Source organism: Musa acuminata, chromosome BXJ2-5, assembly GCF_036884655.1.
Source record: "Musa acuminata AAA Group cultivar baxijiao chromosome BXJ2-5, Cavendish_Baxijiao_AAA, whole genome shotgun sequence".
NCBI classification, from domain to species: Eukaryota; Viridiplantae; Streptophyta; class Magnoliopsida; order Zingiberales; family Musaceae; genus Musa; species Musa acuminata.
Genome location: NC_088342.1, coordinates 27,904,205 through 27,918,801, shown reverse-complemented (window position 1 = coordinate 27,918,801; position 14,597 = coordinate 27,904,205). Strand labels below are relative to the sequence as shown.

At 38.5% G+C, this 14,597-nt stretch overlaps 1 protein-coding gene across 1 annotated transcript; it reads right to left on the bottom strand.

Moving 5' to 3' along the window:
• Nucleotides 1-12,228: 12,228 nt before the first annotated feature.
• LOC103974572 (protein RGF1 INDUCIBLE TRANSCRIPTION FACTOR 1-like) lies at nucleotides 12,229-12,958 on the bottom strand. The gene is made up of 2 exons (XM_009389428.3): nucleotides 12,695-12,958; nucleotides 12,229-12,609 (listed from the first exon to the last, which is right to left on the bottom strand). The coding sequence occupies exons 1-2, from the start codon at nucleotides 12,956-12,958 to the stop codon at nucleotides 12,229-12,231; spliced, it is 645 nt and encodes a 214-aa protein (XP_009387703.2).
• Between the last annotated feature and the right edge of the window lie 1,639 nt (nucleotides 12,959-14,597).

Below are 14,597 nucleotides of genomic sequence, written 5' to 3'. Positions count from 1 at the left end.
ATAAAGTTCTCTATTTTTTAGGGGAATGCCTATTATGTCGCAAATGAATTTATCCGTAATGGAGATGTGTTGTCCTAAGAGATAGGTAGACATTCGTTCTTCTTCATCTACTTGTATATTGTTGTAAAACAGTCTAACAAGTCTTAGATAGATGGGTTCACTAATTTGTAAAATAGGGGTAGATCTAAGTTTGCAAACCATTGGATTGTCTCTAAGTCTCTTAGTTCATTTAAATCTACATGTTTTCCCTTATTGACACTCCTAAGTTCGAAAGAGGAAAACTTTTCAGCATGATATTTTGAATCGAAAAGGGTAAGATCAAAATCTTCCACTAATCTCCTCTTCCCTTTGTCCCTTGAGGATCTTCTAGACCCCATAACTACTGCTATTTAAGAGGGTAGTAATGAGCAAGAGTAAATGAATCAAAAACATAATTTAAGGGGTTCTTAGAGAATACCTTAGTGAGATCTTCAATAGAAGGAGAGATTGTTGATCTTTTGCTTCAAAATGAGGAGTATTTGGGATGCTATGAGGGGTGAAATGGAGGTGGCGAAGCTTTGGAAGAGTAAAGAGGGGAAGAGAGTGAGTTGGGGTCAGTTCCACCGCCGGCCCTAGCTCGGGTTAAAAAGAGGCAGAATTACGGGCGGTTGCACCGCTGGCTGGGGCTGTGCAACCGCTTGCAACACGTGACAGCCGGAGGTGCTACCTCCAGCTAGGGCGGTGCCACCGCCTACAGGCGGTGAGGACTTGTTCTGACTGCAGTGTGATCTAATTTGAATGTTTTTGACTTGAGAAGAATTTTCATTTAGAGCAATCAACTTTACTTACGTAATTACGTAAGAATTTTCATTGTAAGATAAGAAATTTTGCATGATCAAGATAGATCTTGTGACGTGCATACTCTAAATGTCGTGCACATGTTTGTGACAGATTGTTCAAGTTGGTAAGCCTTGCAAGTTCATGACAAACTTAGTAAGTTCATGATATAGTTGGATTCGAAAGTAACGAACGGATGACATCAATGGGTTCGAAAATCTAGAGGATATATGAAGTGAGAATCATGGGTTTCCAATTCTGAGGGATCAAGTAGGATTATATCTATATCGCATTTGTAATTTTAATTTTCTAATCCTCTTCTGTTATTTAGGCTAGAGAGCATCGCGAGTTCTTTTTGGATCTCGGGTCATGAATATCGAGAATCCACAGAGCAGGATATTATTTCTTACTCCCAGCTTATGACGTTTTATGTCTTTACAAGAAAGGATGATCTTTAGGTACCCATTTGCTTTTGGGTGCCTCAAAAATAGATCTACATTTTTTATCATGTTGTATAGAATTTATCATGGTTCCTTTAGGAACCCAAATTAATCTGTTCAGACTAATTTTCTTGAATGGACAATAATGCATTTTGTGTCCAAGTTTGCAACAAAAGTTGCATTTGCTTTGGTGTCGAACATGGAAGATGGGGCCTTTTATGAATGTGGTTGGATTTTGGTGAGGACTTCTCACAAATCCAATTCCACTTCTTTTGGGAACGTGACCCTTTTTTGCAAAGATCATGTTCAAGGACTTGCCAACCTCGAATTTCTTCAAGGTGTCCTTAAGTAGCAAGTTTTCTTTTTGGAGAGTTTCTAGATAATGGCATTTTAAGCATGAACCTAAACTATCATGATATTTAGTTTTTAACTTATCGAAATTACAAGTAAGACTATCATGCTCCGTTTTTAGCAATTTATATTTTCTACTAATAATCTTGCATTCATCAAATAAGTCATAGATGACATTTAATAATTCATCAAATGATAAATCTGCATCTATTAAATTCGTTACCTCTTCTCCGATGGCCATTAAGGCGTAATGAGCAACTTGCTAGGTGTTGGACTCCTCTTCTTCGGATGCGCTCGAGTCATCCCACGTTGCTTTGAGCTCCTTCTTCTTTGATGTTCTCTTTTTGACTTGGGGACAATCACTTTTGTAGTGTCCCGACTTTTTGCACTCGTAGCAAATAACTTGGTCATTCTTGGGTTCAAGTTTATTTTTTGTGTCATTCTTAAACTAGTTTCTTTTAATGAATTTTTTAAATTTTCTTGTTAGAAGTGCCATGTCATCGTCATAGTCCTCATCACTTGAGTTTTCTCTCAAGTAGTCTTCTAAAGTTATGAGTGTCATATCCTTCCTGTTCTTTGGAAGGATGTCTTCTTACTCTTCATGAGCTTTGCAAGTCATTTCGTAGGTCATTAATGATCTGATTAGTTCTTCAAGAGGGAAGTTGTTTAGATCTTTCGCCTCTTGAATAGCAGTGACTTTAGGATCCCAACTCTTAGGAAGGGATCTTAGAATCTTATTTACGAGCTCAAAATCCGAAAAACTTTTTTCGAGTCCTTTTAGACCGTTGACGACATCCGTAAAACGGGTAAACATGTCGCCAATAGTCTCACTCGGTTTCATCCGGAAAAGTTCGAAAGAATGTAACAAAAGATTGATTTTTGACTCTTTCACTCTACTTGTGCCTTCGTGAGTCACTTCGAGTGTGTGCCAAATATCAAATGCGGTTTCACAAACCGAAACACGGTTGAACTCGTTTTTATCAAGTGCACAAAATAAGGCATTCATAACCTTTGCATTAAGAGTGAAAGCCTTCTTTTCCAATTCATTCCAATCGATCATTGGAAGAGAAGACTTCGAAAATCCATTTTCAACAAGATTCCAAAGTTCAAAATCTATAGAAATAAGAAAGATCCTCATTCGGGTCTTCCAATAGGTGTAGTCCGTCCTATTGAACATGGGTGGACGTGTAATAGAATGCCCCTCTTGGTTTCCGGCGTATACCATCTCTCTTGGGTTTTAATCCGTTTGAGAGTTAACCCCGCTCTAATACCAATTGTTAGGATCAAGAGCACTAAGAGGGGGGGGGGGTTGTGAATTAGTGTAGTGGAAATCTTTCTACGATTAAAACTGCGTTCGTACGATAAAAGCGATTTCGGCGTGAAAGCCGATTCTAAGATTACTTTAACTTAAGATCAAGCGAGATGATGTTAAAGTAAATCTATGAAGATAGTTTGTAGTTATGATGGAAATCAGAATATAAGCGCAAACTAAAATACGACGTTCGTACGATAAAAGCGATTTCGGTATGAAAGCCGATTCATAAACCATTTTAACTTGAGATGAAGCGAGATGCAGTTAAAGCAAAGATATAAAGGCAGTTTGCAGTTATGATGGAAATCAGAACGTAAGCGCAAACTGAAATATGATGTTCGTACGATAAAACTGATTTGCGTCTAAACGCCGATTCGGAAAGCACTAAACTTTGAAACACATTCGTAAAAGCACAGAAGGCAGTAAGCTATTGAGGAGGTTTGCAATAAAGATAAGATGCTCAAAGTAAGTGCAAACCGAGATTTAGAGTGGTTCGGTCAATCTTGACCTACGCCACTTTTGGCTTCCTCCACCAACAAGGTCACTGACGTCAATTAAAGGCCTTCCTTCAATAGGCGAAGGCCAACCACCCGTTTACAGTTTCACTCCTTTTGACGGGCTTAGGAGACAACCCTTACAGAATTTTCTTTCCTCTCTTAACAGATTATAACTTGGAAGAAAAGAGGAAGAAGAACTTTCAACTCATACAATACTTTGAGCTCTAAAAATCACAAAGTAAAATCAGAATTTCGGTGGTTTCTGGGTGCCCTTGTAGTGCTGAAAGGGTGGGGTATTTATAGGCCCCAACCCAGTTTGAATTTGGAGCTCAAAACTGTCAATTCCCGGAATTCCGGGATCTGGCGGTTGCACCGCCTAATTGAGGCGGTTGCACCGCCTGGCAGAGCTCGAAGACTGAGCCTCTAGGTGGTCCACCTCCTGTTAGGGGCGGTTGCACCTCCTGCCAGAGCTCGAAGACTGAGCTCAGGCGGTGCCACCGCCTGACTGAGGCGGTTGCACCGCTCAGCTTGAGCTCGGAGATCGAGCCCAAGCGGTGCCACCTCCTATCAACGGCGGTTGCACCTCCTGCCAGAGCTCGAAGACTGAGCTCAGGCGGTGCCACCGCCTGACTGAGGCGATTCAATCGCCTGGCAGAAATCAGGGTCCGAATGTGTTGATCCATTCGGCCCAATTTGGGTTTTTCAGGGGCTCAATTGCCCCAAGATTAAGTTAATGGGATCACCTCCCATTTTCAACTTAATCATTTTGCTAACTACGATATTTCCTAAGACATTTACTGCAACTTGCACTAGTGCGTCAATCGCTTCTTCCGGCGAGCTTCCGACGAACTTCCGTCGATCATCCGATGAACCCTCGGTGATGCTCCTACGGACTTCCGGCAAACTCCTGGACTTGCGACGATCCACTTGGCGAGTTCCGACGAGCTTCTTTGGCAAGCTCATGGACTTCTCAGATTTGTTCCCGCAGAACCTTCGACGATTGTCCGAACTTCCGTCGAACTCTCGAACTCCCAACGTGATCATTGTCTTGACTCCGGCGCAACTCCTGCTGCATATCTTATTTTCATCGTAGTTAATCCTGCACACTTATCTCAACATATAGATTAGATAACAAATGACAATTGACTTCATCATCAAAATCCGAGATTCAACAAAAAGTTCTTCTCCCTCTTTTCATCTAAGTTTTGATCATTCAAGAGAGGAGTGAAAATCTGTAAGGGTTGTCTCCTAAGCCCATCAAAAAGAGTAAAGCTGTAAAAGGGTGGTTGGCCTTCGCCTATTGAAGGAAGGCCTCTAGTGGATGTCGGTGACCTCATCGGAGGAGAAAGCCAAAAGTGGATGTAGGTCAAGATTGACCGAACCACTCTAAGTCTCGGTTTGCATTTACATTCTGCTCTCGATCTTAATTGCAAACTGCCTCCATTGCTTTTCTTCAACTGTACTTCGCTTAATCTTAAGTTGAAGAACTTTCCGAAATGGTTTTTCGTCGAAAGTGTTTTTATCATACGAAAGCTCCATTCATGAAAGCTCCTCTCTTAGTGCCCTTGATCCTAACAGAAAGCTCCATTTATGAAATAAATTAAGAGGAAGAGAGTCCGGAAAAGAAATAACAAACTCATGCATTCGGACAGTTTAACATGCCTACTAGTCTTATAATGAAATCAAATTATTCTTCATTTAATGGTTTTGTAAAGAAATCAACTAAATGATGTTTTGTATCAATGAACTCTAAGATTACATCATGATTATTAATATAATCTCGTATAAAATGATATCTAATGTTAATATATTTAGTTTTAGAGTGCTGAATAGGATTTTTTATTAAACATATTACATTTGTGTTATCACATTTTATGGGAATATTCTTAAGAAAATTCTATAATCTTCTAATTTTTTTTCATCCATACAACTTGTGCACCATATGCACTAGCCACTATGGCTTTAGTCGTAGATAGTGCAACCGAGTTTGTTTCTTGGAAGACCAAGAGACAAGTACATGACATAAGAATTGACATGTTTCGGATGTGCTTTTTCTATCTATTCTACATATAGTAAAATCCGCATCAGCAAAAGCAATTAATTCAAAGTTTTCAGATTTTGGATACCATAATCCAAGATTAGTAGTTCCTTTAAGATATCTAAGAATTATTTTAACTGCTTTAAGATAAGATAGCTTAGGATTAAATTAAAACCTAGTACAAAGTCCTACGCTAAACATGATATCCGGTCTAGTTGTGATGAGATATAATAAACTACCTATCGTACCCCTATAAGTTTTTTTATCAAAGCTTTCTCTACTTTCGTCAATATCTAACCTAGTGGAGGTACTCATAGGAGTATTGATAGCCTTTGAACTATCCATATTAAACCATTTTAGCTAGTCTAATGCATATTTTATTTGATTAAGAAAAATGCCATCACTAAGTTATTTGTTTTGTAAGCCTAAAAAGAAAGTTAGTTCACCTATTAAACTCATTTCAAACTCTTGGCTCATACTCTTGGCAAATGATTCACATAAGAATTCATTTGTAGAACCAAAAACAATATCATCAACATAAATTTAAACAATAAAAAAATTATTTTTAAAATATTTAATAAATAATATAATATCGACCTTGCCTTTAGAGAAATTATTTTGAATAAGAAAAGGGCTAATTCTCTCATACTAAGCCCTTGGGGATTGTTTTAGTCTATATAGAGCTTTAATCAATTTAAACACATGATTCATAAAATTATCATTCTCAAATCTGGAAGGTAGTTCAACATAAACTTCTTCGAAAAATAAAGCCATTAAGAATAACACTTTTTATATCTATTTGAAATAACCTAAAATTAGTACTACTAGCATAGGCAAAGAGTATCCTTATGGCTTCTAATCGTGCCATAGGAGCGAAGGTTTCTTCATAATCGATACCTTCTTCTTAGTTGAAACCCTTGGTCACTAGTCTAGCCTTGTTTCTAACCACAATACCAAATTCATCTTACTTGTTTCTAAAGACCCATTTAGTACCGATAACCAAATGGTCATTAGTGTTAGGAACGGGGACGGTGCTAAGAGGGGGGGTGAATTAGTGCAATGGTAAAAATTACGTCGGTTCCGAAAACGTTTCATAAGATAAAAGCCGAACTCGGAAATGCTTAACTTGAAACATATGTTCGTAAATGTATTGAAGGCTGTAAGCTATTAAAGAGGTTTGTAGTAAAGATAAATTGCTCAAAGTAAAATGCAAACCAGATTTTAAAGTGGTTCGGTCATCATGACCTACATCCACTTCGTCGATTCCTCTTCCGTCGAGGCCATCGGCATCCACTATCGATCTTCCTTTAATAAGCGAAGATTAACCTCCTTCTTACACCCCTCTTCTCCTTTTACCGGGTTTAGGAGATAACCCTTACAAGCACTCACTCCTCCTAAACAAAATTCTAAACTTAGACTTAGAGGAGGGGATTTCTCAAGTGAGTATAATAGCGTTTCTTCATTTTTAAACTCTTTGTGCTTATGTATTTTAACTAGGGATGAGATGGGTATTTATAGGCTTCAAGTTGATTCAAACTTAGAACCTAAAAATATCTCATCCTAGGTTTCCTAGGTCTGGGCGGTACCATCGCTTATGTTGGGTGGTACCACTGCCTAGACTGGGGGTACCACCGCCTGGAACCCTGCCAGTGGCGGTACCACTAGCCAGACTAGTGGTACCACCGCTTGACACAGTCTAGAAGATTATGCCATGACGGTGCCATCTCTTGGGTCATTGTTTGGGCCTTTTATTAGGCCAAACATAGTCCTTACATGGGCCCAACTGGCCCATAATTGGGTTAGCCCAAATCTAATTCCAATTACGTGCTAACTACGAAATCTAAGACATTTCCTAAGCTAAACAAGTCCGTAAGTCTAGTTTCTTCCAATGATCTTCCGGTGAACTTCCGAGATCTCTCGGTAATGTTCTAGTGGACTCCCGATAAGCTCCTGGACTTCACAACGATCTTCTTGGCGAGTTCTGCTGAGCTTCTTTGGCAAGCTCCAAGACTTCTCGACTGGTTCCTACAGAACTTCCAATGAACGTTCGGACTTCTAATGAACTCTCGAACTCCCAATGAAATCATGTTCTTGATTCCGGGACTTCATTTTGCTTTATGCCTTGCTATCGTAGTTAATTTTACACATGTAAAAATACACTTCGATCTAGACAATTAATACTAAGTATTAATCATGTTGTCCAGTATGTCATTGGTCCTTCGACGCTTCGTCCGATTCTTTGGCGCATCGTTCTCTCTTGCAGTCTATTGCCCAATTGGTCGGTTGACTCCGCAACTCCAATATCCTTAGTGCAATATCTGCTCTTCTTGGCCCGATGCCCAAATCCATGGTCTGAAGCCTTCTGTCGATATGTCGATCGATCCACCGGCTCGACGTCCAATCTTCTGACATGTTTTCCCCTAGCCCAACATGATTCTTCTTGCTTTAATTGTCTCATCCTGATCGAAGCATCCTATGGTACTCAAACCATATATTAAATCGTAAACACTTATCAATTAGTTTTATCATCAAAATATGAGATTCAACAATCTCCCCCTTTTTGATGATGATAATCAATTGATGACGAAGCTAACCTTAACTCCTAGAGTTTAAACAAACTCCCCCTATCAATATGTCATATTGATAGAACCTTGAATTCAAGCCGAATTCAAGTCGTTGCAAATTTCATCATGAATATTTGCAATACGTCATCATATATAACATGATCATACTTTTCCCCTTTTGTCATCAACAAAAAGGAGAAGTGTACCTTTTATGTATTTGGACATACAAGTTTTAATCATTGCATAATAACATAATCTCCATTTTTATAATCATACAAGCTAGCAAAAATTTTGAGTTTTGCAAGTTTGTAAATTTTGCTAGATGTGCAAGTTTAGCATGTTTTACTTCTTGAGATAAGTAAGATAGCAATGTTGCTTCTCTTAAGATTGGAAGCTAGTAATTCTAGGTGATGTTCAAGATAGCAAGTTTTATATCATACAAGCTAGCAAATTTTTACATCATTTTAAAAAATATAAGCTAGCAATATTTCGAAAGCAAATGCAAGATAGCTTTCTTGTTGAAGTGTGCAAGCTAGCGATTCTTGCTTCCTTTAGCAATGTACAAGTTGCAAGTTTTTACATTTTCTTGACTTATGCAAGTTAGCTATCTCCCCCTTTGTTATTGTAAAAAAAAGAAAAAAATATAATTTTGTATCTCTTTAAAACTCTTTCTCTCTTGTTTCTTTTATATATATATATATATATATATATATATATATATATATATATATATATATATATATATATATATATATATATATATATATATATATATATATATAAAAGAGGCCTGTAAAATAAAAAGAATAACCTTCAACAGGGAAAAAGAAAAACTCTATTTTGGCCTCACGTTTAATTGGCATCTGTAAAAAAGTTGTCAAAGCACATCTCACTATGTTATCTTGTGACATGTACGGCTCACACAAGTAAAGTATTCCAAATAACGAGGTAATTTTGGATTCTTTTCACTTGCTAAAGAAATCTTACAAACAAGAACATCTTTCTCGAAGAAATCCTCCTACTCTCAACTTGCTAATGTCATGTGATTTTACATTTTAATCATCTTATGATTTGGATTGCATCTAAAAGATGTACACATTATCATATCAATGACTTGAGAAAATCTAAAAAACACTTCAATGTCATAATTATTGTACTTTTTGTTTCATCCAATTGAGTGGTAGAGAGTAGAATATTTGGCCTAATGATCCATGATATTATTTTCTTCCTCTTTTCAAGAAGAGCTTCTTTTTTTTTCTCATTTTCCTCTCTATTATTTTCCTTGCTTTCAGTAGACACCATATTTAGTCAGGAAAAAGGAAGAACAAGTAATAACACATGAGCAATTATTATATGCTTATTTCCACGTTTCATAATCTTGGCTGTAAACCTTATTGTGCATCCCTATCAATTTTCTCCTTTTGAGAGCACAAACCTAAATGTTGTGAACACTGGGATTAGCAAATGAGTGAAAGATGAGATGGCCTGCTTGAAGTGGCAACCAAGAATCCCAATCTAAATGCATTGGACTCTCTTAGCAAAGTAATTTGCTGGCAACCTCCTCTGTTTCTTGTGGAATACATTATTTTTATCTAACCATTGGATTTTAGTATTGAAAGTATAAAACTTGATACATGTCACCAGCCCATTAAATAAATGTCACTGATGACGGCTGATAAAGAGCTGTGGTAGCAATTAGACCAAGACATTGATGATGTTGCACCAAGCAAATTTCACTTTTTATTTGAAAAAGCAATATGAACAAATATAGATGAAAAATCCAAGGGGGGGGGGGGGGAGAGGGGGTGGGGGGGGGGGTCTAATTGACCATTAGGGCTCGCCTAGTTAGTCATGGGATGATGTAACGCTTGCTTAGGCCCATCTATCTAATATCATGCAATCGATATGAAATATAAATGAGAATGATTAAAACAAAAAACAATACAAAAAATCTATGAAAGTGTTTAGGAGAAGTAGATTTGTTCTTTACTGACTCATCAAACACATCCCTTGGATACGACTAAGACCGAGACAAGAAGAGATGACTAACTAGATGTAGTAATCAAGGGGCCGACCTTCGCAGATAAGATTTCCTCAATTATATGAGGAAATCTCTCTATCTACTCTGTTGAGGGAAATCCTCTATTCTGTTGAGGAAATAGGACATTCCCTTCCGCTATGGCATCTCTAGTGTTGCGCTCACCAGCACTGCCCCACCTTTCCTCCTTTACTGTAGCCTTCTTTTCTATTGTAGCATCGTTGCAGCTTCCTCCTCTGTTGTAGCTTCCTTCTCTGTTGTACCTCTATTGCAGCTTTCTCCTCTGCTGTATCTTTGTTGTAGCTTTCTCCTCTGCTACAGCATCACTGCAACTTCCTCCTCTACTGTAGCTTATTCCATTGCTGCAACTTTCTCCTCTATTGTAGCTTATTCTATTACTGTAACTTTCTCCTCTACTGTAGCCATCGTCATCGTAGCCGCAACAATAGCAAAAACAGTAGCATCGATCTGCTCTTGCCCTACTCAAGAAGCCTCTAGCTTGTAAACTATTTGCTTTGCATCAATTCAAGATTGGTATCCTTGACAGGAGCACCATCTTGCGGGGGCTTGATAGCAGATAAGATTTCCTTAACTATATGAGAAAATCTCTCTATTCTATTGAAGGAAATCCTCTATTCTATTGAGAAAAATCAATATAACTTTTTCAATAAAGCTTCTTCAATAATTGTTCTTATCTTCTATTCTTTCCATCACCTTCGACACATTTAATAGTGTTGATTGCCGCTTTAGATATCCACTCCATCGACGGTCGTCTGATTCCATGCTGATGATGCATGTAATCAACTAGAGTCTTTCACATGAGTGTGGGGCCTGTGGATGCCCGTTCATATCGGTAGTATCCAAGAGACATGAGCTAACTGAGACAGAAGGGAATGACTGATGAGGATATGACATTAGTAGTAGATGGACCTTAATTTTTTAGATTGATTAGTTAGTATTAATGTGGCCCATATGAGGGGTCAAAGCTATGTGACATTTAAGGATAATTTAATAAAATATTTAAATCCTTTTGATCAAGTGGATATATTGTTTGTTTTATTTGAACAGCCATGTTGCTTACTTATAAAGATCTCTTTCTTCAAGATAAAAAAAACTCTACTTGCTAAAAGAAGGCTAGGCTAAGGGAACATAACAATTCATTACTCTAATGGAAAGATAAATTCATTTCTTTTTTTAGATAAATATCTCATCAAAAAATACTTATTTTATTTGTACAAATTCAAAACCCAACCCTCTTTATGTTGTTTCTATTGCTAGCATTAAACTAATCATAGATGTACAGAGAAATCGATTTAAGCTTGGACGATCCTCGAGAGACTTAATCGCTAGCAAAATAGTGTTTTAGATTATCTTTTTAGATTTGATTTCAGTAAAGAAGATGAATCGATTTTGACTTCAAAACACCCATCATTTTAATGTATCATATGAAGACGGGGTCGCAATCCATGTTTCGTAGGAAAAAATAACTAGCCGAAGGTGCATGGGCGCTTATGGCGCATGTGGACTTCAAGAGTCGGGGCACCATGATCGATCGATATTAGGGTACTTCTTCTTCTTTCTGTTCATTTTGGTTTCATGAGAATTTTATAGAACAATATTTTAATCGCATCAGATTAATTATTTTCTATGGACAAAATATACTGCCGCATTATGATACATTTCCAAAGTGAATTTTCATATATCTATAAAACGCAAACCGGAATGAAAAATCAGACATCAAATCTCCAATTGGTTATTATATTCACTAATCAAACTGCTCCAACCTTAAAGAAGATAAAAAAGTTACTTACCATCAAACACATATGTTTCTCACTTCACACGATAGCTGACATCCATCCTAAGCAACAACAAGCGTAGGTAGGTATGGAAACCAAAAAATTAGAAAAAGATGTTTCGGAGATGCAAAACATAGTTAGTCGTTATAAACCCCAAACCGTATGAATGTTAAGATAAAAAAAATATATATTAGAATCCAAATCCTCGATTGTTTCGATTCACTTAACGGCACCATAAATACTTTTTTTCTGATCCCTATTAATGTCCGATCCAATTCCGATAACTATACAAAGAAACAACACGATAAAAAACGGAAAGATATCCACAAAATTAGGATCAGATTCATAGTTGTATGTTAGGTTACTTGGGTTGCATTCAGAAAAGTGGCGCCCTTCGGGGGATTCCTTTCCTCGGACGCGTCCTTCGGCTTCGAGGAGGTGAGTCGGGATTCCAATCCTTGCCGGCGCCGAGCGATCCGGGGGGCGAGGAAGAAGAAGAAGAGCCAACGTCGGACGTCAGATGCGGCAGGAAGGACTCTGATTCGCTGGACTCGACGTCGGCGACGGCGACGGCGACGAGAGCGTCTTCCGATTGCCAAGAACCACTCGTCTTGCACGCAATGGAGCAGTAGCGATTTGGGTCGGCGATAGACCGACGACAGACCTCACAAACTGGGACTCCGAGGTTGGGTTTCGATGGCTTGGATTGCTTCCGGGGGTTCAGCAGCACCACCTTCGCACTGTTCACAGTGTATGGCTGCCCGATTCATGGCAGTCAGTAATCAAGGCGACGTAATCGAAATAGAAATCACGAGTACCGACCCGGGGAGGAGGAATGAAACCTGGACTTTGGAGCAGTCGAGGAGCCTTTGCATGTCGAGGATGCGGACGACGTCCTGGTAGACGTAGCGCCGGATCTGGAGGAGACGGTGGGCGCGGTGCGGCGCGAGGCAGTGGGGACACAGGCAGCCCTGACAGTCGACGCAGTACGTGTTGATCTCGCACTTCCTCATCTCCTTGTGCTCCTCGCACGCCCCGAAGAACTCGCTACCCAGTAGCTGTGACAGCCATGCCGCCCTCTCCGACGTCGTCTTCTTCTTCGTCATCGTCTTCCTCTCCTTGCAACCCTTGCACAATTAGGAGATATGCTTAGATCAGTGATATCAATCAACAGTACTAAGAGAGAAGTCGAGGGCAATACCATTTCCATGTGCAGATGGAGTTTGGGGAGGAGGAGGAGGAGGGAGAGATTAAAATGGGTTGGAATCGAGGCAGTGGTGGGGGATACGAAGATGGAAGGAAATGATGAGGGACGCGGGATGGGAGGAGGGGGAATGGATCACGGCGGAGACAGCGAACCAGGCCCACGTGGCAGCCGCCTGGGAATACCGTTTCCTGCCTCGGCTGAGACAGGGTGAGCACCGGCCGCCCCGGGTTGGTATGCACTCCTTTCCCGCCATATCTGGTGATCCAACGCAAACGAGCAGCAGAAACAGAGAGAATAAAGAGGAAGGCCGCAGTGGTCACTGACACGAACACAGTACGACGCTACGCTTCGGTCCTTCCAACAGTTGCAGGATATTACAGTTTTGGCGTTATCTGAAGAGAACCTCCGAAGCCCCCACCAGAAGGTCACACAGTTGAATTTTGAATTGGCCAAAGCAGTCAAATATTATAAGGTGGATTTCCTTATAATATTTTTAATTCTCCTAACCAATATATTTTGATTCTCCTTTTCATTTTATGATAATTTCATGTTGCTGTCAACATTAATTATTTTGATCGTGCAAAGAAATAGACCATCATTATAACACCATTCAAGGTTGATTATCTATTTGTTCATTATTTATAAACTCAACTGTCCTTCAAATTAGATCAAGACTGATCACCGATATTTGCAAGCATAATGGAACGTATCTATATCATATAGGGTGTCGTTTCTAAGCTTCAAAGGGAGGTTATTGTTCTCAAATTAAATCTTATCAATGTTTTTTTTCAGCATGACTATTCTCTACTTGATCTTAACTCCATGCGTAAAAGCAAATGCTAAGCTAAATTCATGATTATTAATATAAAATATTGGCACGAAACAATCATAAGCATGGGCGGAATACAAAAATATAACGACTTTTTTTTTTTTTTTTGCTTATAGAAGCGATGTCACGATTAATCATCCATTAGTTACATATTCTCTGACAAAGTTGATTTATAAATGGGCTATTGTTGGATGATAGAACATTTGAAAGAACTAAATTGACCACTCTCAGTAAATGTAATACTATAATATGCCAAATTAAATTATTCATGAGTAATGCAAGGGAAGAGTTCACTAATGAGATCCATGATTACAAAGAGGAGATACGGCAAATGTGGGGCAAGATATGACCAAAAATGATGAGTACTAATGGAACTACTTAGCAAGTGACACACAAAATCCTAATCGATTTAAAGTTGGTGGCTTATATTTCCTCGAAAGCATGACCCAAACGTCTCTTCCATACATTCTTGATTTAGTTGTTTCCTTTGTTTTTATTTTTTTATTAGATTGGCAAAATTAGTAAAGAATGTAACTACCATTATGTAACATAATTACTCTTTTTCTTTTCTTTTTTTCACTATCTTCATATACGAAAGATTAACTTCTTTAATGGGGATTGATTCTCTTCGAATATTATATTGATGTGATATGCTTAGTTTGTATTTTATCGTTTCTAACTTAATTGAGCTTAATTGTCGATTGACTAT